Source organism: Salmo salar, chromosome 15 (assembly GCF_965601325.2).
Source record: "Salmo salar chromosome 15, fSalSal1, whole genome shotgun sequence".
Classification (NCBI taxonomy): domain Eukaryota; kingdom Metazoa; phylum Chordata; class Actinopteri; order Salmoniformes; family Salmonidae; genus Salmo; species Salmo salar.
Genome location: NC_138305.1, coordinates 88,067,593 through 88,095,473, shown reverse-complemented (window position 1 = coordinate 88,095,473; position 27,881 = coordinate 88,067,593). Strand labels below are relative to the sequence as shown.

Sequence of the window (27,881 nt, the reverse complement as noted above, 5' to 3'; positions counted from 1 at the left end):
TGTCATTGGTTTATAGCAGGGGTGTCAAACTAATTCCATGGAGGGCCTAGTGTCTGCTGACTTGTTTTTTCCTTTCAATTAAGACCTAGAGAACCAGGTGAGGGGCGTTACTTACTAATTAGTGACCTTAATTCATCAATCAAGTACAAGGAAGCAGCGAAAACCCACAGACACTCGGCTCTCCATGGAATGAGTTTGACACATTTATAGAAAGCACCATTTAAGTTCCCTACACAACATCAGAAAACCCAACAATTTATTATTTATTTTCCAACTATAGTTCAGAATTGTCCTAATTTACAAATACAGTAATACAAGTTTATATATGACTCATAACGTTTCATTACAATGTTGCCACACCTTAAAGTGTTGTTGGTTTAGGTAAATGGTTGCCTCGAGTGTAGTACAATGCAGTCTTGCGAAAGATGCCCACCAATACACAAACAAGGCTGTGAAAGCGGTAATGCGTGACAAGGACGTTACTGTTTCCAATAACAGAAATTTAAAAAAGTAATATAGTCAAAGGAGGCACCCCTGCTGATTGAACCAAATAAATACTTCCTGTGAGAATAATGTACTGTATGCTTCAGTAAGTTCATGTTACAGACTCTGAAGTTTCAGATGGTAGTATAACAATGAACCAACCCATTTCCCCTATGACACACCAGTCTGGAAACATTTCACCACCCCCAATCCCCTGCTGCCACCTTCTCTTTGAGACACTTCTTGTATTAGTCCTCTTTCACAGATACTGTAGGTCAAATATAAGAAGATTGAGTCATCTAGGTTATTATTCCCAGGAAGCCACTCCCAGAGGCTTGCCCTGGCTTTAGAGAGAGACAGGGAGTTGTAGTGGAAACATCTAAACAGTATGACACCTCCCAATGAGCTCAATAAATCTGGCCACATTACGTACCAGAGAACCAAGTCAAGTCAAACTTCCATGAGCAAGACGTTCTGACAGAGTACAACATCATTCCTTCAATTATTTACACTTACATCAGATAATTCTAGTGATCTAAAAATATCTTACAGCACCATGCCATTATATCATTCAGTATGTTGTAGTCTTACAGGCTACTGACTTCTGCCTACTTATATAATAACATTGTCTTGTAAGAGCCACAAAAGTAATGTTGCTAAACACCGGCACAGAAGCACTTTAGAGCAGCATTGAATTTAACATTATCAATGTGGCAGTAATAAACAAAATACACATGGTTGGACACAATCAGTGAACTGTAAGTATGAAAGTACCCATCTTCGCTTACGCTGTGCTTTCTCAAATGTCAGTATAGCAAATTTAAGAATAAATATTCCAAAAATGTTAATGGAATGGCATATTAACTGTAACTATAGTAGTACTGTCTAAAAAATATTTGCCCCCTTATTAAATCATGTTGCCATTTTAGCTGAGGACGTGCAATGGATGCATCGATAATGGAAAGAAATGGGTGTTTCATAACATGGCCATGAATATGTGACAGAATTGCAGTGTGAAATGTGAACTCTGTACATACACAGTAATGTAACATGTAAAAGTAACATGTGACTAACTAATAACATTAACTCTTAAGCCAAAATGTTAAATCCTGTATGGTGATCTTTCAGCATTTGTACTCTCACTGAGGAAACAAGGCTGGTCAAGTATGAGAATGTTCAAAAGAGATGATATTCAACTATCCAATTAAAGGGGTACATATACTGAAAAAAATATAAATGCAACATGTAAAGTGTTGGTCACATGTTTCATGAGTTGAAATAAAAGATCCCAGAAATGTTCCATATGCACAAAAATACATTTCTCAAATGATGTAAACAAACTTATGCACATCTCTGTTAGTGAGCATTTCTCATTTGCCAAGACAATCCATCCACCTGACAGGTGTGGCATATCAAGAAGCTGATTAAACAGTATGATCATTACACAGGTGCACCTTGTGCTGGGGACAACAAAAGGCCACTAAAATGTACAGTTTTGTCATACAACACAATGCCACAGATGTCTCAAGTTTTGAGGGAGCGTGCAATTGGCATGCTGATTGCAGGAATGCCCACCAGAACTGTTGCCAGAGAATTTAATGTTATTTTCTGAGGACTATTTCTGTCTGTAATAAAGCCCTTTTGTGAGGAAAAGCTCATTCTGATTGGCTGGGCCTGGCTCCCAAGTGGGTGGGCTTATGCCCTCCCCAGGCCCCAATGGCTGCGACCTTGCCAAGTCATGTGAAATCCAGATTAGGGCCTAATTTATTTATTTAAATGTACCGATTTCCTTATATGAGCTGTAACGCAGTAAAACCATTGAAATTGTTGCATGTTGCGTTTATATTTTTGTTGAGAATATATTATTCATAAGACCTTAAGTAATTGTTTATAAACTACATTGTAGAATTAAAGGATAATAATGTAAGAATAAGACAGTGTTTGTAGTCAGTGCTTTGTTTTTTATACATTTTTCAGTGTGGCAACCCTCTCCATTAGTTACAGTGCACATTAAATACATTGTAATAGACAAATCACTGAATGTCTCAAATCTACTGAGACAAATAATCTCAAGGATGTCCTCTATTCAACATTCTAAAGTTCTGTTCACAATAAATTAAACGTTGACTGTTGGTAAGTGTGTGTGCCCAAGGTCATGCTCGTCTCAAATCATATCGCTCTTCACCCACACACACACCATCTATCTAACAGATGGCAACAGAAATGGAACTGTATAACAAATTCTGACCACTACAACAACCACATTCCATACCCAATTTGCTGCTAAGATGGTGTGCTTGAACTCCTGCTTGACAATCAAATTGGTAAGGCTGGCATGGTATGAAGCAAGCCTGAGCAGACAGTGGGCACCTGGGTTCAAATACTATTTGAAATAATTTCAAATAATTTAGCTGTGCTTTATAGCGCTTGCCTGTTGCAATGGAACCAGCGGAAAAGTCCCCAAAGTGCAAACACCACCCACCTGGCACTCCAGGCAAGCTAAAGCAAACACTCAAGGTATTTAACAAGATTTCTAAATTGTATTTGAACCCAGATCTGATGGCAGCGAAAATGTGGGGGAGTGGAGACACCCTTCTTGGTCCTCTTCAACTGTGGACAGCATCTTCTGCGTCTCCTGGGTTGAAGCAGTCGAGAGACTCCTTTAAGAGGCAGAAGGAGGGGGAAATAGAGTGTTACTTCCATGCAAAGCTGTGCAAAGGCCAGGTGCCATCCTCATAGTCTGTTTTGACTGGCCTCTGCTACACTTGAGCTCAGACAAGAGGGTGAGGTCAAGCACAAGACACAGCTTACTCTGTTTTTATAAGTAGCTGTTTTTAGAAAATTATCAAATTGAATGAGTCAAATGGGGAAACTAAAATTGCAGAATTTTTTAAAAATGTAATTTTAACCCTAACAGCACAAACGGGGTAAATGGTGAGGTCCTTCTGATCCTTCTGAAAATGTTAGGGCAAGCAACTAGTAACAGACAACAACAAAAAACTATTCACCATAATTTATTTGTTAAAAAAAGATGAATGAAAAATATATTTTGTATAGTAGTGGTGTGCGGCTAAACTAAAAATGTGGACTCAATAGTAAACTTTGTGACAAAGGCACCAAATTTAGCACAGAAGTAGATGTATGTATCCTGAAAGTACAGTCGTGGCCAAAAGTTTTGAAAATGACAAATATTAATTTCCAAAGTTTGCTGCTTCAGTGTCTTTAGATATTTTTGTCAGATGTTACTATGGAATAATGAAGTATAATTACAAGCCTTTCATAAGTGTCAAAAGCTTTTATTGACAATTACATGAAGTTGATGCAGAGTCAATATTTGCAGTGTTGACCCTTCTTTTTCAAGACCTCTGCAATCCGCCCTGCCATGCTGTCAATTAACTTCTGGGCCACATCCTGACTGATGGCAGCCCATTCTTGCATAATCAATGCTAGGAGTTTGTCAGAATTTGTGGGTTTTTGTTTGTCCACCCGCCTCTTGAGGATTGACCCCAAGTTCTCAATGGGATTAAGGTCTGGGGAGTTTCCTGGCCATGGACCCAAAATATCGATGTTTTGTTCCCCGAGCCACTTAGTTATCACTTTTGACTTAAGGCAAGGTGCTCCATCATGCTGGAAAAGGCATTGTTCATCACCAAACTGTTCCTGGATGGTTAGGAGAAGTTGCTCTCGGAGGATGTGTTGTGTTCTTAGGCAAAATTGTGAGTGAGCCCACTCCCTTGGCTGAGAAGCAACCCCACACATGAATGGTCTCAGGATGCTTTACTGTTGGCATGACACAGGACTGATGGTAGCGCTGACCTTGTCTTCTACGGACAAGCTTTTTTCCGGATGCCCCAAACAATCGGAAAGGGGATTCATCAGAGAAAATTACTTTACCACAGTCCTCAGCAGTCCAATCCCTGTACCTTTTGCAGAATATGAGTCTGTCCCTGATGTTTTTCCTAGAGAGAAGTGGCTTCTTTGCTGCCCTTATTGACACCAGGCCACAATAGTACGCAAGTATAAACACCATGGAACCACGCAGCCGTCTTACCGCTCAGGAAGGAGACGCGCTCCATCTCCTAGAGATGAACGTACTTTGGTGCGAAAAGTGCAAATCAATCCCAGAACAACAGCAAAGGACTTTGTGAAGATGCTGGAGGAAACAGGTACAAAAGTATCTATATCCACAGTAAAACGAGTCCTATATCGACATAACCTGAAAGGCCGCTCAGCAAGGAAGAAGCCACTCCTCCAAAACCGCCATAAAAAAGCCAGACTACGGTTTGCAACTGCAAATGAGGACAAAGATTTATATTTTTGTTTCATCTACAAAAATAACACTCTTTGGCCATAATGACCACTGTTATGTTTGGAGGAAAAAGGGGGAGGCTTGCAAGCCAAAGAACACCATTCCAACCGTGAAGCACGGGGGTGGCAGCATCATGTTGTGGGGGGGATTTTTAATTTAACTAGGCAAGTCAGTTAAGAACAAATTCTTATTTTCAATGACGGCCTAGGAACAGTGGGTTAACTGCCTTGTTCAGGGGCATAACGGCACATTTGCAACCTTTTCGGTTAGTAGTCCAACGCTCTAACCACTAGGCTACGCTGCCGCCCCTTTGCTGCAGGAGGGACTGGTGCACTTAACAAAATAGATGGCTTCATGAGGAGGAAAATGCTGTGGATATATTGAAGCAACATCTCAAGACATCAGTCAGGAAGTTAAAGCTTGGTCGCAAATGGGTCTTCCAAATGGACAATGACCCCAATCATACTTCCTAAGTTGTGGCAAAATGGCTTAAGGACAATAAAGTCAAGGTATTGGAGTGACCATCACAAAGCCCTGACCTCAATCCTATAGAAAATATGTGGGCAGAACTGAAAAAGCGTGTGCGAGCAAGGAGGCCTACAAACCGGACTCAGTTACACCAGCTCTGTCAGGAGGAATGGGCCAAAATTCACCCAACTTATTGAGGGAAGCTTATGGAAGGCTACCCAAAACGTTTAACCCAAATTAAACAATTTAAAGGCAATGCTACCAAATACAAATTGAGTGTATGTAAACTTCTGACCCACTGGGAATGTGATTAAAGAAATAAAAGCTGAAATAAATCACTCTACTATTATTCTGACATTTCACATTCTTAAAATAAAGTGGTGATCCTAACTGACCTAAGACAGGGAATTTTTACTAGGATTAAATGTCAGGAATTGTGAAAAACTGAGTTTAAATGTATTTAGCCAAGATGCATGTAAACTTCTGACTTCAATTGTGTATATATAATAAGGATGTTGTACTGGAGATGTTAAACACTTCTCCAATCATTACTGAGATCTGATATTCTGCACAGCGCATGATGAGACATCTGCCTATCGTCAACCAATTACATTTCTGAAATACTTTCCAGAAAAATTGTAGCTAAACTTGGATAGGACAGTTGCCTAACTAGTTACAAAAATGTTGCGTCCGACAAAATGCTACAAAAGTAAGTAAATAGCCGCGTTAGACTGAAATAAGGCAATTTTATCTAACTTGTGAGGCTCTACATGCTCATTAGTTGCTAATTTAACATATTTGCTGTATAGCCCCTTTGGAAAATGTAAATGTCCTGTTGAAAATGTGAAGACAAAAACATATTTGTTTAAGTGAATCACATTTTTATTTGGTGTACCTCCAACAGCATTGCACCCAGTTTGGGAATACCTGATCTAGTAGAATTCACTCGTCTTCTCGTACTCAGGTGTTTTAACAGCTGATAATCAGATAAATTGACATGCTGTACCAAAATGAACAAATGGCAGGTGTCAAAACAATCGTGCATTAGATGACGCATTCAGAGTACGACATTTCACATACCGTAATTTCCGGACCATAAACCGCAACTTTTTTCCCACGCTTTGAACCTCGCGGCTTAAACAATGACGCGGCTAATATATGGATTTTTCCAACTTTCCATTTTTTTTCTAAAAGAAAACACATTCTGTGACGTGCTCAGTTTTTTGGCGGCATGAAGCTTTCATTAGACCAATGAAATTGCCGAACGGGTTAAGGTCAAACAACAACTTTTTTGTTTACTGTTTAGATTAAATCGAGCGCTCTCAAACTTCCCATCATTCTGATTACGGTAGTCATTTTGTCACCCTCATGGCAAAGACACGGAGAAATGCATATGATGCAGCTTTCAAGTTGAAGGCGATTGATCTAGCTGTTGGAAAAGGAAATAGAGCTGCTGCATGGGAGCTTGGTCTTAATGAGTCGATGATAAGACGTTGGAAACAGCAGCGTGAGGAATTGACAACTAAAGCTTACTGCTAATTTTTTATTTTTTGTTACAAGCCGTGTTTCATTAAAGCCTATTTATTTTTGTTACAAGCCGTGCTTCGTTAAAGCCTATTTATTTTTGTTACAAGCCGTGCTTCGTTAAAGCCTGTGTAAAGTTCATTTGTTTCAATGTACCGGTAAACACCTGCGGCTTATTTATGTTCAAAATAATAAAATAAAAAAATTAAATTCAGTGGGTGCGGATTATATTCAGGTGCGCTCAATAGTCCGGAAATTACAGTACTATAAAAACCTTTTGGTTTTTTTGCATACTATTTAGTACGCTAGTATGGGTATTCAGAAAGATCACATAATGATTCATTAGTATTCTACATAACCAAATATAACAGCATAGTATAATGTTACTGTTTTAGGATGGTTAGCTGAATAGACAAACAAATATATATATATATATATATATATATATATATATATATATATATATATATATATACACACACTACTGTTCAAAAGTTTGGGGTCACTTAGAAATGTCCTTGTTTTTCCTGTGAAGGGAGTAGTACCCAGCGTTGTACGAGATCTTCAGTTTCTTGGCAATTTCTCACATGGAATAGCCTTCATTTCTCAGAACAAGAATAGACTGACAAGTTTCAGAAGAAAGTTATTTGTTTCTGGCCATTTTCAGCCTGTAATCCAACCCATAAAACGCTGATGCTCCAGATACTCAACTAGTCTAAAGGTGGCCAGTTGTATTGCTTCTTTAATCAGCACAACCATTTTCATAATTGCAAAAGGGTTTTCTAATGATCAATTAGCCTTTTAAAATGGATTAGCTAACACAACGTGCCATTGGAACACAGGAGTGATGGTTGCTGATAATGGGCCTCTGTACGCCTATGTAGATATTCCATAAAAGAATCTGCCATTTCCAGCTACAATAGTCATTTACAACATTAATAATGTCTACACTGCATTTATGATCAATTTGATGTTATTTTAAATGGACAATTTTGTTTAGCTTTTCTTTAAAAAACAAGGACATTTCTAAGTGACCCCAAACTTTTGAACGGCAGTGTATATTGTGGACAAAATACAAAGGCATTTGCGACTATGCAGAATATGCTTGTATTGAAACTAAATACAAGAAGGATATATCGTTTGTTAACACAATCTGCTCTAATTTGCTCACAAACAAGTATTTGAAAATCAAATGATGTTTTACTGCATGAAAGACAGTGTCTCTTCGCAATCATTACCAATTTGGGGTCAATAATAATAATAACAACCTCCATTGGCGCCCTTAAGCAAAAAATGTTGGCGCTTCTAGGGTTAAAAGGTAAAGTCAGTGATGCACATAGTAAAGAGCAGAATCGGGCCGACTTCCGCAACAACTAAGACTGCGAAGCGTGAGACAAAATTGTTTTGGTCCTGTAGCGATTGCCTTGCAGCAGCGTGAAGGATACCCGTGCAGATACTCGGAGTGCATCATCGTCTTGCATTGTGCTTACCTGCAGTAACTGACCTTTATCCTACTGCTTGTGGAAAGGTCATATCACTGAGTCTCAGTTGAAGGACATAAGTAACATCATAAACATATTTAATAGAGCGAGACATTCATACAGAAAGACAACACTAACTTGGCTTTGTGCCAACTCTGCTCCCTCAGGGTCCTCGAAGGACTGCATGCTGGGTAGAAAGGGGGCCAGGGGCCGTCGAGATTGAGGTAGGTTGCCAGCGCTGTAGAGGCGCGGTCGCTTCACCTGGTCGTGACTGGACAGCGGGGTGAAACTGTTCCTCCGGAGGAATGTGGTAGGAACGACATCATTGCGGACTTTATCCTGGTGAGAGAAGATTAAGGAAAGAGAATCAGAAATGAGAGAAATAAAGTATGTTTCACTGTGTGTGTGTGTGTGTGTGTGTGGGGGGGGGGGGGGGGGGACGCCTTGCTTGCTACACTTCTTGTGAAAACAATCCAGCTGGAACAAACAGAAGATTGAAGGCGCTGTTGCGGTTCCTTTCCCAGACATGTTATTCTCCCTCCATTTAACAGGGCTATTCTCAGGAAAAGGCAGTGTGGTCATTTTTATGAGTGTGACGCCCACACCACCAGGGACATCTGGTTAACACACTGTACTGGGGACAGCACTGAGGTCTGTTCACACCAGAACTACAATCCCATCAGAAAATATTCATACCCCTTGACTTATTCCACATTTTGTTGTGTTACAATTAAAAATTGATTAAATGTTTTTTTTTCTCACCCATCTACACACAAAACACCATAATGACAAAGTGAAAACAATTTTAGCAGATTTATTGAAAATAAAATACAGAAATATCTCATTTACATAAGTATTCACACCCCTGAGTGAATACTTTGTCGAAGCACCTTTGGCAGTGATTACAGCTGTGAGTCTTGTAAGTCTGTAAGAGCTTTCCACACCTGGATTGTGAAACATTTGTCCATTATTCTTTTCAAAATTCTTCAAGCTTTGTCAAATTGTATATTGATCATTGCTAGACAACCATTTTCAGGTCTTGCTATAGATTTAAGTAGATTTACAGTACCAGTCAAAGGTTTGGAGACACCTACTCATTCAATTGTTTTTATTTTCTACAATGTAGAATAATAGCGAAGACAACAAAACGAATGAAATAATGATATAGATAGATAGATATACATACATATTCAAAGTAGCAACCCTTTATCACAGCTTTGCACACTCTTGGCATTCTATCAACCAGCTTCACCTGGAATGCTTTCCAACAGTCTTGAAGGAGTTACCACATATGCTGAGCACTTGTTGCCTGCTTTTCCTTCATTCTGCAGTCCAACTCATCCCAAACCTTCTTAATTGGGTTGAGGTCGGGTGACTGGAGGCCAGGTCATCTGATGCAGCACTCCATCACTCTCCTTCTTGGTCAAATAGGCGTTACATAGCCTGTGTGGTGGGTCATTGTCCTGTTGAAAAACAAATGATAGTGGGACTAAGCGCAAACCAGATGGGATGGTGCGTCGCTGCAGAATGCTGTGGTAGCCATGCTGGTTAAGTGTGCCTTGAATTCGAAATAAATAACTGATAGTGTCACCAGCAAAGCACCCCCACACCACCTCCTCCATGCTTCACGGTGGGAACCACACATGCAGAGATCATCTGTTGACCTACTTTGCGTCTCACAAAGACACGGCGGTTGGAACCAAAAATCTAATTTGGACTCAGACAAAAGGACAGATTTCCACCTGTCTAATGTCCATTGCACGTCTTTCTTTACCCCAAGCAAGTCTCTTCTTCTTCTTATTGGTGTCCATTAGTAGTGGTTTCTTTGCAGCACTTCGACCATTAAGGCCTGATTCATGCAGTCTCTTATGAACAGTTGATGTTGAGATGCGTCTGTTACTTGAACCCTGAAGCATTTATTTGGGATGCAATCTGAGGCTGGTAACTAATGAACTTATCCTCTTCAGCAGAGGTAACTCTGGGTCTTCCTTTCCTGTGGCGGTCCTCATGAGAGCCAGTTTCATCATAGAGCTTGATGGTTTTTGCAACAGCACTTGAAGAAACTTTAAAAGTTCTTGACATTTTCCGGATTGACTGACCTTCATGTCTTAAAGCAATGATGGACTATCGTTTCTCTTTGCTTATTTGAGCTGTTCTTGCCATAATATAGACTTGGTCTTTTACCAAATAGGGCAATCTTCTGTATACCACCCCTACCTTGTCACAACACAACTGATTGGCTCAAACGCATTAAGGAAAGAAATTCCACAAATTCACTTTTAACAAGGCACACCTGTTAATTGAAATGCATTCCAGGTGACTACCTCATGAAGCTGTTGAGAGAATGCCAAGAGTGTGCAAAGCGATCATCAAGGCAAAGGGTGGCTATTTGAAGAATCTCAAATATATTTAACACTTTGTTGGTTACCACATGATTCCATTAGTTATTTCATTGTTTTGATGTCTTCCCTATTATTCTACAATGTAGAAAATAGTAAAAATAAAGAAAAACTTACTGGTAAGCAGCTCCAGTATAGATTTGGCCTTGTGTTTAGGTTATTGTCCTGCTGCAAGCTGAATTCATCTCCCAGTTTCTGGTGGAATGCACACTAAACCAGGTTTTCCTCTAGGACTTTGCCTGTGCTTAGCTCCATTCAGTTTCTTTTTCATCCTGAAAAACTCTCCAGTCCTTAACGATTACAAGCATACCCATAACATGATGCAGCCACCACTGTGCTTGAAAATATGGAGAGTGGTACTCAGTAATGTGTTATTGGATTTGCCCCAAACATGACACGTATTCAGGACAAAAAGGGAATTGCTGTCCCACATCTTGCAGTATTACTTCAGTGCCTCGTTTAAAACAGGATGAATGTTTTGGAATATTTGTATTCTGTACAGGCTTCCTTCTTTTCACTCTGTCAATTAGGTTAGAATTGGGGAGTAACTACAATGTTGTTGATCCATCATCAGTTTGAGTCATTAAACTCTGTAACGGTTTTAAAAAGTTACCGTTAGCCTCATGATGAAATCCCTGAGCGGTTTCCTTCCCCTCCGGCAACTGAGTTAGGAAGGAAACCTGTATCTTTGATGTGAATGGGTGTATTGCTAAACCATTCAAAGTGTAATTAATAACTTCACCATGCTCAAAGGGATATTCAATGTCTACTTTTTATAAACAATTTCACATCTACCAATAGGTGCCCTTCTTTGCGAGGCAATGGAAAACCTCCCTGGTTTTTGTGGTTGAATCTGTGTTGAAATTCACTTCTCGACTGAGGGACCTTTTGTATGTGTGGGGTACAGAGATAAGGTAGTCATTAAAAATTATTATTGCACAGAGTGAGTCTATGCAACTTATTGTGACTTGTTAAGCACATTTTTACTATTACTACTGAACTTATTTAGGCTTGCCATAACAAAAAGGGGTAGAATACTTAAGACATTTCAGTTTTTCATGTTTAATTAATTTGTAAAAATGTCTAGAAACATAATTCCACTTTCACATTATGGGGTAGTGTGTGTAGGCCAGTGAGAAAAAAACAACAACTATTTAATCCATTTTAAATTCAGGCTGTAACACAACAAAATGTGGAAAAAGTAAAGGGATGTGAATAATTTCTGTAGGTACTGTACTGTATAACCAGAACACAGGGAATCTCCTGATTAGATTACATGACATGAAATAGGCCCTTTGTGTGGTTGAGGGTGGAGATGGTGCTCTGGCTTTTTACAAGAACAATTTCCCTACAAAATAGAACTCTTCAAACCACACCTCCCCAGCTCAGCCAGATGGTAATGACTCGGCTGTTTACTGTCAAACTGACCCTGGAGGGAAAGTCTTCGGATCAGTGGTCAGAACTGGCCACATCCGTTACCGAGAGGGATACAGGAAATAAACCTATGAAATGAAGAAGAACGTACAGTAGATTGAACAGAGATATGGCAAGGAGATCAACTCACTAATGGCCTATCCCGGTGAGTGTTTACAGCCTTCACTTTCAGGTCAAACATGTCTACTTTGCAACCTGGCCGAGAGAAGGAGAGAATAACAGTCAATGTTAACTTGAGAGAGGGAGGAGAAATATGTGGATTCTGAGACAGGGTAGTCTTGGATGAGATATCCTACCATAAGCCACAGGGGTGAGCTTTAAAACCGTGTGGAGGGGACACTTCAAGTAGGGCAGGTCATCTGTGCCAACAGAAACAAGAATGCCAATGACTTCACTTAGAACATTACACGTGAGATCTATGAATCATCTCAAGACAACTCAATCTTATGCATTTCAATGAAACATGACAGTTAATGATACATATTTATTTTTCAGGGATTATATTTAGATTAGATGATATCATTACTCAATAGATTGCATTACTTCCCTTTAATGACATCTGGGATCGGGCAGTGACAGTCAGAGGTGCCCAATGCCCAGTCACAGTGTGGGCGAGCTGTGGCAGACAGACTTTACTAGCGTTTAAAATGCTCTTTTAGGCACAAACCACTTTTGCTCCTGACTTGGCAGACCTTTGAGGGCCATGCGACATTGTTTAGCCTCAACTTAATTACCTCGACTAACCGGTGCCACCGCACATCGACTCTGTACCAGGACCCTCTGTATATAGCCTCACTATTTGTTACACAAAACATGCAGTTTTACAAAAAAATGCATTGTTGGTTAAGGGCTTGTAAGTAAGCATTTCACTAAGTATTTGGCACATGTGACAAATAAAATGTTATTGGACTTTTATTTCTGTCCTGTTTCATCCAGGATGAACATGAGCAAGTGTTTTTTCACTCAAAACAAGCAGATGTAAATTAAGAGGAGTGTGTTTGTATCCTAGCCAAAGTAAATGAGTTTCCTAACACAGGGCTGTGTCTATCTGTGAATCTCCATGTCTGTTTATATAAATGAGATTGTGTGTTTGTACCGGCACTCTTATCCAGGAAGTAAGCGAGCAGGCATCGCATGACAGCCTGGTGGCAGATGACCAGCACGTTGCCTTGTCTCTCCAGCTCCATGATGACCGGCTCTAACCTCTGCACTAGGTCCTGGTAGGACTATGGAGAGGGGAGGGACAAACTGAGCTCAATCACTCAGATTAATAGGCCAGATAGATCTCTGTAGAGAAGAAAGGAAGAATTACCTCTCCCCCTGGGTAGCGGTAGTGGTACTTGTCCTGGTCTCTCAAGGAAAACTCCTCAGGGTAGGTTTTCTCGATTATATCATAGGTCATCTCCTCACACACACCCTGAGACACAGAAATATGTCATTTTAAAAGACAATCATTATTTAACAATGTAACCACTACCATGTTTTGTCTATGGGTCATTAGTGCACTGTAGTACTGACTGCATCGATCTCGTTGAGTATCTTCCACTGTTCATAGGGCACCCCAAGCTCCTCAGCAGTCTGGATGGTCCGTCTCAGCTGGCTGGTCCACACCTTTAGGTCTGACAGACCATGCTCCTCCACAAAACCCTTCAGAGCTCCAGCAAACTGAGAGAGGATTAGAATAGGCATAGTAGGTTTAATATTGTACGTAAGAGGGAGATGTCATAGTGAGTGATTTAAGAACACCTTCCTAATATTGAGTTGCACCCCCTTTTGCCCTCAGAACAGCCTCAATTTGTCAGGGCATGGACTCAACAAGGAGTTCCACAGGGATTCTGGCCCATGTTGACTCCAATGCTTCCCACAGTTGTGTCAAGTTGGCTGGATGTTCTTTGGGTGGTGGACCAGTCTTGATACACACGGGAAACGGAAACCCAGTAGTGTTACAGTTCTTGTCACAAACCGGTGCGCCTGGCACCTACTACCATACCCCGTTCAAAGCCACTTCAATCTTTTGTCTTCCCCATTTACCCTCAATGGCACACATACACAATCCATGTCTCAATTGGCTCAAGGCTTAAAAATTATTCTTTAACCTGCCTCCTCCCCTTCATCTACACTGATCGAAGTGGATTTAGCAGGTGACATCAATAAGGGATCATAGCTTTCACCTGGTCAGTCTGTCATGGAAAGAGCAGGTGTTTCTAATGTTTTGTACACTCAGTGAACATAGAATACAGAGCAACATAGCAAGAGCTAGCACAATTTGACTCTACTTGTATTGATATACTTAAAAGAGAAGTCGGGGTACCTTTTTCCCTTGAACAGACAGCATTGCGTCGCCCCCGATGCGTCCCTCCACGTTGTAGTCGCTCTCTCCGTGCCGACACAGGTAGATAGAGTGAGAGTGCACGTGGATGTTCATGAGGTAGTACACGATCTTGCTCTGGATGTAGTCCTGCACCCTGTTGACCAGGAAGCTCCGGCCAACATTGATGACCTGGATGAAGGACAGGTCCCTAGGGGTCAGAGGTTAGACTGGAGGTCAAGATGTGTGACCTGATTGCATCTTTATCCCATGCACACTAGAGGTCGACCGATTATGATTTTTCAACGCCGATACCGATTATTGGAGGACCAAAAAAAAGCCGATGCCTATTATTTTTTGTTGTTGTAATAATGACAATTACAACAATACTGAATGAACACTTATTTTAACTTAATATAATACATAAATACTATCAATTTAGCCTCAAATAAATAATGAAACATGTTCAATTTGGTTTAAATAATGCAAAAACAAAGTGTTGGAGAAGAAAGTAGAAGTGCAATATGTGCCATGTAAAAAAGCTAACGTTTAAGTTCCTTGCTCAGAACATGAGAACATATGAAAGCTGGTGGTTCCTTTTAACATGAGTCTTCAATTTTCCCCAGGTAAGAAGTTTTAGGTTGTAGTTATTATAGGACTGTTTCTCTCTATACGATTTGTATTTCATATACCTTTGACTATTGGATGTTCTTATAGGCACTTTAGTATTGCCAGTGTAACAGTATAGCTTCCGTCCCTCTCCTCGCTCCTACCTGGGCTCAAACCAGGAACACATCGACAACAGCCACCCTCGAAGCAGCGTTACCCATGCAGAGCAGGGGGAACAACTACTCCAAGTCTCAGAGCGAGTCACATTTGAAACGCTATTAGCGCGCACCAGGCTAACTAGCTAGCAATTTCACATCGGTTACACCAGCCTAATCTTGGGAGTTGATAGGCTTGAAGTCATAAACAGCGCAATGCTTGAAGAATTGCGAAGAGCTGCTGGTAAAACGCACAAAAGTGCTGTTTGAATGAATGCTTATGAGCCTGCTGGTGCCTACCCCCGCTCAGTCAAACTGCTCTATCAAATATCAAATCAGACTTAATTATAATATAATAAAAACACAGAAATACGAGCCTTAGGTCAATAATATGGTCGAATCCGGAAACTATCATCTTGAAAACAAAACGTTAATTTTTTCGGTGAAATACGGAACCGTTCCGTATTTTATCTAACGGGTGGCATCCTTAAGTGTATATATTCCTGTTACATTGCACAACCTTCAATGTTATGTCATAATTACGTAAAATTCTGGCAAATTAGTTCGCAACGAGCCAGGCGGCCCAAACTGTTGTATATACCCTGACATTGCGTGCAATGAACGCAAGAGAAGTGAGACAATTTCACCTGGTTAATATTTCCTGCTAACCTGGATTTCTTTTAGCTAAATATGCAGGTTTAAAAATATATACTTGTGTATTGATTTTAAGAAAGACATTGATGTTTATGGTTAGGTACACGTTGGAGCAACGACAGTCCTTTTTTTGCGAATGCACACCGCATCGATTATATGCAACGCAGGACAGGCTAGATAAACAAGTAATATCATCAACCATGTGTAGTTAACTAGTGATAATGATTGATTGATTTGTTTTTTATAAGATAAGTTTAATGCTAGCTAGCAACTTACCTTGGCTTCTTACTGCATTTGCGTAACAGGCAGGCTCCTCGTGGAGTGCAATGTGCAGCCCCGCACCCAACACAGCAACTCGCCCAAGCCTCCCCCATTTCTCCTTCACCCAAATCCAGATAGCTGATGTTCTGAAAGAGCTGCAAAATCTGGACGCCCTACAAATCAGCCGGGCTAGACAATCTGGACCCTCTCTTTTTAAAATGATCTGCCGAAATTGTTGCAGCCCCATTACTAGCCTGTTCAACCTCTCTTTCGTATCGTCTGAGATTCCCAAACATTGGAAAGCAGCCGCGGTCATCCCTGTCTTCAAAGGGGGAGACACTCTAGACCCAAACTGCTACAGACCTATATCTATCCTACCCTGCCTTTCTAAGGTCTTCGAAAGCCATGTTAACTTCTTATGGCCAGGTGGGACGGTAGCGTCCCACCTGGCCAACATCCGGTGAAATTGCAGAGCGCGAAATTCAAAAATACCAAATTCAAATATTTAACATTCTTGAAAATATATGTGTTATACATCAAAATAAAGCTCAACTTCTTGTTAATCCAGCCGCTGTGTCAGATTTCAAAAAGGCTTTACGGCGAAAGCAAACCATGCGATTGTCTGAGGACAGCGCCTGGCATACAAACACATGAAAATCATATTTCAACCAGGCAGGTGAGCCACAAAAATCAGAAATAGCGATATAATTAATGTATTACCTTTGAAGATCTTCTTCTGTTGGCACGCCAAAATGTCCCAGAAACATCACAAATGGTCCTTTTGTTCAATCATGTCCTTCTTTATGTCCCAAAAATGTCCATTTATTTGGCGCATTTGATTCAGAAATACACCGGTTTCAACTCGCCCAACATGCCTGCAAAGTATCTAATAAGTTACCTGTAAACTTGGTCCAAACAACGTTCCTAATCCAACCTCAGGTACCCTAAAACGTAAATAATCGATCAAATTTAAGAGGGAATAAACTGTTTCTAATACCGGATAAAAACACATGAAGCGCGCCCCAGTACACACGCACCAAAAAAGTAGAGTCCACCTGGATTGACACTTACAATGAATAGGACTACTTCTTTATTTCTCAAAAGAAAAAAATCTAACAATTTCTAAAGACTGTTGACATCTAGTGGAAGCCATAGGAACTGCAACCAGGTTCCTAATAATTTTTTATTTTACCTTTATTTAACTAGGCAAGTTAGTTAAGAACAAATTCTTATTTTCAATGACGGCCTAGGAACAGTGGGTTAACTGCCTTGTTCAGGGGCAGAACGAAAGATTTGTACCATTTCAGCTCGGGGATTCGAACTTGCAACCTTTCAGTTACTAGCCCAACGCTCTAACCACTATGCTACCCTGCCGCCCCAATAAGGGTATCCCATAGAAAATAACTGGAAAATCCTATGACCTCATTTTCCCCCCCCTGGATGGTTTGTCCTCAGGGTTTCGCCTGCCATATCAGTTCTGTTATACTCAGAGACATTATTTGAACAGTTTTAGAAACTTTGGAGTGTTTTCTATCCAAATCTACCAATATATTATGTGCATATCCTAGCTTCTGGGCCTGAGTAACAGGCAGTTTACTTTGGGCACACTTTTTATTCGGAGGTGAAAATACTGCCCCCTACCCAAGAGAGGTTAACAAACAGATTACCGACCATTTCGAATCCCATCGTACCTCCTCCGCTATGCAATCTGGTTTCAGAGCTGGTCATGGGTGCACCTCAGCCACGCTCAAGGTTCTAAACGTTATCATAACCGCCATTGATAAGAGACAATACTGTGCAGCCGTATTCATCAACCTGGCTAAGGCTTTCGACTGTCAATCACCACATTCTTATCGGCAGACTCAACAGCCTTGGTTTCTCAAATGATTGCCTCACCAACTACTTTTCAGATAGAGTTCATTGTGTCAATTCGGAGGGCCTGTTGTCCGAACCTCTGGCAGTCTCTATGGAGGTGCCACAGGGTTCAATTCTCGGGCTGACTCTCTTCTCTGTATACATCAATGATGTCGCTTTTGCTGCTGGTGATTCTCTGATCCACCTCTACGCAGACGACACCATTCTGTATACCTCTGGCCCTTCTTTGGACACTGTTAACTAACCTCCAGACGAGCTTCAATGCCATACAACTCTCCTTCCGTGGCTTCCAACTGCTCTTAAATGCAAGTAAAACTAAATGCATGCTCTTCAATTGATTGCTGCCCGCACCTGCCCGCCCGTCCAGCATCACTACTCTGGACGGTTCTGACTTAGAACATGTGGACGACTGCAAAAACCTAGGTGTCTGGTTAGACTGTAAACTCTCCTTCCAGACTCACATTAAACATCTCCAATCCAAAATTAAATCTAGAATCGGCTTCCTATTTCGCAACAAAGCATCCTTCACTCATGCTGCCAAACATACCCTCGTAAAACTGACCATCCTACCGATCCTTGACGTCGGCGATGTCATTTACAAAATAGCCTCCAACACTCTACTCAACAAATTGGATGCAGTCTATCACAGTGCCATCCGTTTTGTCAGCAAAGCCCCATATACTACCCACCACTGCAACCTGTACGCTCTCGTTGGCTGGCCCTCGCTTCATACTCGTTGCCAAACCCACTGGCTCCAGGTCATCTACAAGTCTTTGCTCGGTACAGCCCCGCCTAATCTCAGCTCACTGGTCACCATAGCAGCACCCATAGCACACGCTCCAGCAGGTATATCTCACTGGTCACCCCCAAAGCCAATTCCTCTTCTGGCCGCCTTTCCTTCCAGTTCTCTGCTGCCAATGACTGGAACGAACTGCAAAAATCACTGAAGCTGGAGACATAGCTCCCTCACTAGCTTTAAGCACCAGCTGTCAGAGCAGCTCACAGATCACTGCACCTGTACATAGCCGATCTGTAAATAGCCCATCCAACTACCTCATCCCCATACTGTATTTATTAATCTTGCTCCTTTGCACCCCAGTATCTCTACTTGCACATTAATCTTCTGCACATCTACCATTCCAGTGTTTAATTGCTATATGGTAATTACTTCGCCACCATGGCCTATTTATTGCCTTACCTCATTTGCACACAATATATATACTTTTTTCCCTACTGTATTATTCACTGCATGTTTGTTTATTCCATGTGTAACTTTGTGTTGTTGTATGTGTTGAACTGCTTTGCTTCATCTTGGCCAGGTCGCAGTTGTAAATAATAACCTGTTCTCAACTAGCCAACCTGGTTAAATAATGGTGAAAAAATAAGAGAAAAAAAAAAAAACACAGGTGCACCTTGTACTGAGGACAACAAAAGGCCACTAAAATGTGCAGTTGTCTCACACAACACGTCTCAAGTTTTGGCAGTATGTCCAACCGGCCTCACAACCACGTGTAACTGGCTTCTTCACCTGAGGGATCGTCTGAGAACAGCCATCCGGAGAGCTGATGAAAATGTGGGTTTGCACAACCAAAGAATTTCTACACCAACTGTCAAAAAACGTATCAGGGAAGCTCATCTGCGTGCTTGTCATCCTCACCAGGGTCTTGACCTGACTGCAGTTCGGCGTGGTAACCGACTTCAGTGGGCAAATGCTCACCGGCACGCTGGAGAAGTGTGCTCTTCAGGGATGATTCCTGGTTTAAACTGTACTGGGCAGATGGCAGACAGCGTGTATGGTGCCATTATTTTGCTGCATTTACTATCAGGAAATGTGCAATTTAACCCAGGTCCTGACATTTCTACCCCATCTGAATTAAAAAGTCTGAATTGTCTGAGGTTTCTGCTCATAAATGTAAGACATCTTCTTCTGAAACATGATTTTGTGAATATTTGGGTAAAACAGCAGACCCAGATGTATTTATGCCTTCTGAAACCTGGCTCAAAAAAAATCTATCACTGACATTGGTTACAATGTTTTTCGGTCTGATCGTGGTGGTGTTGCTATATACACATAAAAGATACGTTTTCGGCTACCATTCTGACTTCACCAAAATATCTAGCTTTGAATATTAATCCTAGTGCATACTTAAATATTGTTCTCCTGTTACCGCCATCTGCTATTGCTGGCTCTCTGGACTGTATTTTAGAATTATTATCACGTCAAATCAGAATTTTTGCTTATGGATGACCTGAACCTAGACTGGTGGACATCCAACTGATCAACTCAAGAATCTATGTAATACCTAGTTAGCTAACAAGCAGCTCATTAGCCTACACACAGTAGCCTGCTGTAACTAGCTAGCTAATAAAACAGAATTGAATACATTTTTTGAATGTACATACGACAGCTAGTTAACAAGCTAATATGAAGTTATCTTGATGTAGGTTTATTTTAAATTAAAAACCTCGCTCCAAATGCATTGGAAGAGTGTTATAACAGAAGAGGGTGAGAGGATGTTCTGCTCTAGCTGTCAGGAAAGAGAATAGCTGTACTTGTTAGATTGGGCACGTTGAGGGATGACATTACGCAAATATTCTCCAGTTTTAGTCCCTAGAGAGGAACACTATGAAGACAGACAGAGAGATGATAGTCAGGGATCTTTCTTTGTTATGTCTGTTATTAGATATGGAGAGCTGCAAAAGCCTGTCTGCAGATGAAGAGGTCCCAGTGAATGTCCCAAGAGACTGCTGGCACATTCTTGTATGCCATGGGTTGCATGTGTGCTTATGTTAGCAAATGTTGTATACAACAATACAGTTAAAAAGTCACACACAATGTAGGCTACAAACGTATTACAACTGTAGCAGGCCAATCCTTCTCCTGCAGGTATGCAGGCTTCTGTTACAGCCCAGCACTAACACACCTGATTCAACTTATCAAACCTAATGACTTGATGTGTATTATTGCTGGGCTGGAATAGAAGCCTGCTCACCCAGTAGATCAGGGAGTGGAGCAAGGTTGGCCACCTCTGGTATGGACTTTTTTGTTCACCTGAAATTATGCTTTAGTAATAAATCGCCTACTTACTAAGATGTCTAACATTTACAAACAGGTTACATTATTTGTACATTTTTGAAATTATATTTTGATGAATTCAATATTGATTCATTGAAGTAAAGTGTTTACACTTGTTTTAAATTGTTCACTTAAACATTATTCAAGATGAACTAGTGTCAAAGTTCTTTCATCACAGATCACAATTCTGCAATAAAAAGGTGCGAAGGGCCTCTGTCTCTAATTTGTCTGTTTCTGTTTTGCTTTCTCAAATGAACATTATGTTTATGTCCAGTTGTGTGCTCTACAATCTAAAATTACACCAGTAGATAATGTATGAGGCTAACCATAAACCCGATTTTCTACATTATTCTTCTGACATGAAATTGTTCAGTGCAAATCCAACCCTTGTATTCTAGGTACACTACTGTACATGAAAATAAGGAGCTGCCAATTTGTAGGCTAGTAAAAATATCAAAATGGGAAATAATGTTGTGTGGGGAGAGTTGTAATTCTACCTCGTTTATTTGCTGAGAATTATTTTAGAACACAGAGACGAATTCTGAAGGGCAATGGCACGGAGGAGGATTGCAGAGACATTGATGGGTTGAGAGAGATTTGCACAACAATGTTTGCAAGTCAAAGCCACAATTTCCTTTACCCAAAGTACCCATTGGTGTATTTTACAGGAAGTGAGCTATCAACAATGTCATGACACCAGTATAATGAAGGAGCCATAAGCTACATTTACATTTGTACATTTACGTAATTTAGCAGACGCTCTTATCCAGAGCGACGTACAAATTGGAATCATAAAGTTAAGATACCATAATCCAATTCGTAGCATATTAAATGGAAATTCATGCCTAGTGTATCATTTACAATGTTACATTGCATGTTACTGGCGATTCCCATCCTTTGGTGGGCAAATTTCACAATTTAATCTTTGATCACAGTTCTGAGGTTTATGTTGCTTAATGTTCATGGCTACAGCACAAGCAAACATGGTTGTGCAAATCTCGCTTCACCCACCATAAAGCTCTGCAATCCTCCTCCATGCCCTTGAGCTTGTGATTTTGTCTGTTGTTTTCTAGCAAAGTAAAATCATATTGAATTGGAAAACATGACACTGCAATGATTGGCTATCCTCCATATGTTTTGTTTGTGCGTAACTAATGACAGGCGTTACTAAGCTTCGTGAACAGGTTTTCACAAACATTTGCTCCTCACATGATTGGTTAGCGGCAGCGGCTCGAAATTTGTATAAAGTAGGGCAGAGCTAAACTTTTTCTATCGCAAAAAATATATATATAAAAAAAAAAATCTATCGCGCCGCAAGCAGGGACCGCGTCACTCACCTTCCCATAATCCCCTGCGCATTTCTCCGTGTGCTCCCGCGGAAAATGAATGGGGGCGAAACCTCATCTGGCGAAGTCGGAAGTGGTTGAAACCTTACGTAAGGCCAACGTCATGGATAACAATATTTTGAGTGGTATGCAATTAGTGCTGTAGCCAGACCTGAAACCTATCACAGCAACTTTGAAGGTTTTGAATTATGTTCACTGTGCCCTAAATTAGAGTTGCATTTTAACATCATTCAACAGAATCTGTAAAATTTGAGGCTTGTTTTGAATTCCTTTAAAACAAAATGCATGGTATTTTCCAATACTAAACACTCTGAAAACCATGTAATTACTACCTTGGAAGGAAATTATATAGAGCAAGTCAAAATGTACAAATAGCTGGGAGTTTGGGTGGTTGAAAAGTTCAGCTTCACCACCCATGTAGAAAACCTTGTCAGGAAACTCAACCTGTGTATTGGGTTTTATTACACAAAGCTTGCTTTTCCTTTGTCGCCAGAAAAATAGTTGATCCATTGTACTTTTATTTCTGTATTTGACTATGGTGATACTATTTATGTGAAAGCCTCAAGCTCTACACTGAAGGCTCTCGACTATCATGAAGCCCTTCGTTTTGTCACCAATCAGAACCGTCTAACTCACCATTGATCTCTACAGTGCTGTCGGGTGGACAAGCATTTCGCTACACCCGCAATAACATCTGCTAAACGCGTGTATGTGACCAATACAATTTGATTTGATCACTAGCAACACGCAGTCTCAAACACTGGTACATTCTTATTTATTACGCCAGAACTCTTTGCTGGTTTGAAATGAAAACATACAAGCTCAGATCTCAATCTTCTTGTTTTATGCTAAGAGTCCCAAAAATTTGAACTGGGAAAAAAGGCCCTTTCATTAGGCCCCTCCAAGCCAACCTAAAACTCCAGGGCCTGGTGTCCCAGAAAGAGTTCAAATGACAAGTAGATGAACAGGTTGTTGAAACACGTTTCTAGTTGTCACGAATTTGCTCTGCCTTATGTAAGGAAGAGAGTTGTTTTACTACTCATGCACATGCACATGCACGCACACACCACTGTTTGTTTGCTGTTGTATTTGCTCTGTTGCCAGTGTCTTCTCTCTGTGTTGTCAGTTTTTATTCTACCACAGCCCCCATCCCCACAGAAGGCCTTTTGCCTCTTGCCAGGCATCATTGTTATTTACAATGTTCTTAATTGACTTGCCTGGTTAAATAAAACATTGAAATTATAATAACATCGCATAGTCTCGAAATGAGAATTCTCTGGATCTGCAGGGGCAACAAGATCCCTTCTAATAGCGTGTTAGCAGGTGATTGAGGAAAAGTAGGAAGGTGAGAATGAACAAAATTACAAGCTTGAAAAAAGCGGGAAATATTAATTTGAGGCAGATTATATTTGGCTAAAAATAAATCTTTGAAATATACCAAACCTCTCTCCTGCCACAAAACAAAAGTCTGGTCAAGCTTGGATGGTAAAAATGTATGGTTGTTTGTGTATTGTTTTAGAAGGGACTTCATATGATCTAAAACAAATACTATGGTGGAATAGCAATAATGACCAACGAACAAGAAACGGTTTCTATCAGGAGAATCAGAACTGGAAATCAGACCAATGATATGATGAGTCAATGTGGCCACCAAGCAGGCCATAACTGAAAAACAACCTTTGTCAACCTTGCGTGCTGTCTCCACCTACTGGACAAACTGGAACTCTTGTAAAAGGTTTTTAAATGCAAATGCATGACTGACAAAATTAATCAATTAACCATTTAAAAGAGAGAACTCAGCAGAATGTCTTACCTGTCATTTTCATCTGGGTCTAATGGTTGGTACGTCACTTTATAACATTCTATTCTCTTCAGGAAGTCCTCCATCACACTCTCTCTGTGTCTCTCTGGGTAGTCTGGACTGGATACCTTCACATCCTGGGGAGGAGAGAGTGTGGTGCACAAGACTTAAAGTGTGGAAATACCTTGAAGATTAGAGAATGTTTTAACGAGAAGTAGTACTCATGTTTTTTTAACATGTAAGTTAATTTACCATAACATTAGCAGCAATGACATCAGGGTCGTCGCACAATGACTCCACAAAAAACACCTGCAAAAGAGACCAATCTATGAAGACCCACTTCAACAAACCATTGACAATAACAATTGAGAATAGTTTCTATACCTAACCCTTGTAACATGCATAACATGAAACTGACCTTGTAAGCACGTTCCTTTGCAAAACTAAGGATTAATTCTCTCCTCTCTCGGGTGGTGTTTGTGGCATCAAAGACCTGAAAGACATAAGACAGTAAACATGTAAAATAAATCAATCACATGTCACTGATATCTAAAAGTAAGCTTGTCTTTCAGTTTTATATCACTATTTTATCTCCAATTACTCAAAACATAAAGAGCAAAGAGTAGATCCTCACAGCGATCTGGCCCCCCTCCTCAGTCAGATAAGCTTTGACATCCCGCAGAGCTACCAGAGCACACCGCCTGTAGGAACACAGTGACCCACTTCAGTAATCCACATCAATTTAAAAGAAAAATCTGTAACACTTCAATTAACTTCTTTGGGATAGGGGGCAGTATTTTCACGGCCGGATAAAAAACGTACCCGATTTAATCTGGTTACTACTCCTGCCCAGAAACTAGAATATGCATATAATTAGTAGATTTGGATAGAAAAAAAAAAATAAAGAAAGAAAAAAATTGTATGAAATGAAAATGAAATGTATGCATTCACTACTGTAAGTCGCTCTGGATAAGAGCGTCTGCTAAATGACTAAAATGTAAATGTAAATGTAAAAACACTAAAGTTTCTAAAACTGTTTGAATGGTGTCTGTGAGTATAACAGAACTCATATGGCAGGCCAAAACCTGAGAAGATTCCATACAGGAAGTGCCCTGTCTGACAATTTGTTGTCCTTCTGTTGCATCTCTATCGAAAATACAGCATCTGTGCTGTAACGTGACATTTTCTAAGGCTTCCATTGGCTCTCTAAAGCCGCCAGAAAGTGGAATGGGGTGTCTGCTGTCTCTGGGCGAAGAACAGCAGCAGAATTTGTGAGCGGTCAGCCTGGGGACAGTGACACTGGAGATGCGCGGCCACGAGACTACTCAATTTTTTTCTTTCAGCCTTTGAATGAATACAACGTTGCCCGGTTGGAATATTATCGCTATTTTACGAGAAAAATAGCATAAAAATTGATTTTAAACAGCGTTTGACATGCTTCTAAGTACGGTAATGGAATATTTTGAATTTTTTTTGTCACGAAATGCGCTCGCTCGTCACTCTTCGGATAGTGACCTGAACACAGGAACAAAACTGAGGTATTTGAATATAACTATGGATTATTTGGAACCAAAACAACATTTGTTGTTGAAGTATACGTCCTGGGAGTGCATTCTGACGAAGAACAGCAAAGGTAATCCAATTTTTCGAGTTTAGGTTGTCCCAAACTTGGTGGGTGTCAAAATAGCTAGCCGTGATGGCCGAGCTATGTACTCAGAATATTGCAAAATGTGCTTTCGCCGAAAAGCTATTTTAAAATCTGACACCACGATTGCATAAAGGAGTTCTGTATCTATAATTCTTAAAATAATTGTTATGTATTTTGTGAACGTTTATCATGAGTAATTTAGTAAATTCACCGGAAGTTTGCGGTGGGTATGCTAGTTCTGAACGTCACATGCTAATGTAAAAAGCTGGTTTTTGATATAAATATGAACTTGATTGAACAAAACATGCATGTATTGTATAACATAATGTCCTAGGAGTGTCATCTGATGAAGATCAAAGGTTAGTGCTGCATTTAGCTGTGGTTTTGGTTTTTGTGACATATATGCTTGCTTTGAAAATGGCTGTGTGATTATTTTTGGGCTGGGTACTCTCCTGACATAATCTAATGTTTTGCTTTCGCTGTAAAGCCTTTTTGAAATCGGACAATGTGGTTAGATTAACGAGAGTCTTATCTTTAAAATGGTGTAAAATAGTTGATTGTTTGAGAAAATTGAATTGTGGTATTTTAGTTGGTTTTGTATTTCGCGCTGTGCGATGCCATTGGCTGTTGGCTAGGGGTTCCGCTAGCGGAACGTCTGTCCTCAACAGGTTTTAAAGCCAATGGATATTATGCACTATGTGGCTATAACGCATTGTAAGACGACCCCATTACGCCTTAGTAACATTTATGTTCAATCTGTTAAAATGTACAGCATAGAGATACATAACATATTACAAGCCCTATTATAATATATTATAGGGTTCATATAACGCTTATAACAAGTATTATAACTGTTGGTCTAGCAGCTAGCACTAAATACTAAAATGAGAGACTAGGAAAATGACAGGCTGCCAGGTGACTAACTATGTGCACTACTTAAAACATAATTACATGAATTGTTTATATCTAGTCGGGGCCTTGTAAATACAGAAAACACCTGCCTGGGGCTGTGAAAAACATGGAGGGCATATTATAGAAAAAAGGGTTACTGCAAACTGTTTAACTCATCAAAACAACCAAATTCTTCTGCCACAGGTCCAAAAACACAGAGGGGAGGAGGAGCACTCACTTCCTGATTTCCATGGCCTCCTCGTTGTCATGTCTGAAGAAGTCATAGGATTTGTAGGCTTTTACAGCCTCTCGTCTGTAGACTCCAAGGTTGAACACTGCAACACAATACAGGACCATCATCATAAGCCTCAGGTGAAAGGCACGACATGTTCTTGTAAACCATGTGACATTCTACTGAACAGTGTCAGGAAGACAAACAGGTTCTGCAGCATTGCAGTTCAATGACATCCTTCACTATAAATATTTCTACACAAAAGAAATCCTTTGTTAGTGGTCTACACAAAGGAATTATTTTACACATCGTATAGAGCAGTGGTTCCCAAACTTTTTTTAAACTGTGGCACACCTTGATGGGATAAAAACACTTAAAAATGGCCTTATTAATGTATTTAGTGGTGATGACCTCCATCTCATCTGATGCACACTGCAAATGATCCATTTCCCGTAAAAAAAAGTATATTTATAGATTTATATAATTTGTGTGTACCCCTTTAAGAGCATTAAAATAGGTCTTTAGGTTTAAAAGGTTTGGGATAGAGACAAGCAGTTTTCTGCATTTTAAAGGTGCAACCACGGACATAAAGCTATGCTCTGTTTGTTTCTATGCCAGAGGCTGTGGTAAAGTTCAGCCTAGTCCGACTTGCCTGTGCTAATGGTTCTCACAGGCGAAGTAAAATGATACAAATGACTTCGCTCGTGATGTGCACGCCTCAAATTATACAAATGTATAATAAGCCTGTAACAGCCTGAGCGTACAGACCTTGAAAGAACGATACAGATGTACTATTTGAGTGACACTGGTGCCCCCAAGTCAAAAATCCATGTTCATACCACAGGTCACATTTCTAAGTGAGTGTTCGAAACTGGAGAATTCCTCACGGCACACCGGTTGAAAACCACTGGTATAGAGGATTATGAT

At 40.3% G+C, this 27,881-nt stretch overlaps 1 protein-coding gene and 1 long non-coding RNA gene across 4 annotated transcripts in view; one reads left to right on the top strand and one right to left on the bottom strand.

Annotated features, from left to right (window-relative positions):
• Positions 1 to 238: 238 nt before the first annotated feature.
• Positions 239 to 27,881, bottom strand: part of LOC106572354 (6-phosphofructo-2-kinase/fructose-2,6-bisphosphatase 2) — a 31,912-nt gene continuing 4,269 nt past the window's right edge. For all 3 annotated transcript variants that reach the window (XM_014146413.3, XM_014146414.3, XM_014146415.3), the window contains 13 exons: positions 26,961 to 27,057; positions 24,818 to 24,884; positions 24,602 to 24,676; positions 24,436 to 24,492; positions 24,196 to 24,320; positions 14,410 to 14,617; positions 13,617 to 13,763; positions 13,411 to 13,515; positions 13,195 to 13,324; positions 12,395 to 12,457; positions 12,229 to 12,293; positions 8,404 to 8,604; positions 239 to 3,143 (listed from right to left, as the gene is read on the bottom strand). In XM_014146413.3, the coding sequence (XP_014001888.1) occupies positions 3,090 to 3,143; positions 8,404 to 8,604; positions 12,229 to 12,293; positions 12,395 to 12,457; positions 13,195 to 13,324; positions 13,411 to 13,515; positions 13,617 to 13,763; positions 14,410 to 14,617; positions 24,196 to 24,320; positions 24,436 to 24,492; positions 24,602 to 24,676; positions 24,818 to 24,884; positions 26,961 to 27,057 (1,394 nt within the window). In that variant the 3' untranslated portion in view covers positions 239 to 3,089. The remainder of the gene's footprint in view (positions 3,144 to 8,403; positions 8,605 to 12,228; positions 12,294 to 12,394; positions 12,458 to 13,194; positions 13,325 to 13,410; positions 13,516 to 13,616; positions 13,764 to 14,409; positions 14,618 to 24,195; positions 24,321 to 24,435; positions 24,493 to 24,601; positions 24,677 to 24,817; positions 24,885 to 26,960; positions 27,058 to 27,881) is intronic.
• On the top strand, positions 12,072 to 27,094 carry LOC123727328 (uncharacterized). Its single transcript, XR_006759253.2, has 3 exons — positions 12,072 to 12,243; positions 13,211 to 13,470; positions 26,927 to 27,094. It is a non-coding gene; the product is annotated as an uncharacterized LOC123727328 (long non-coding RNA).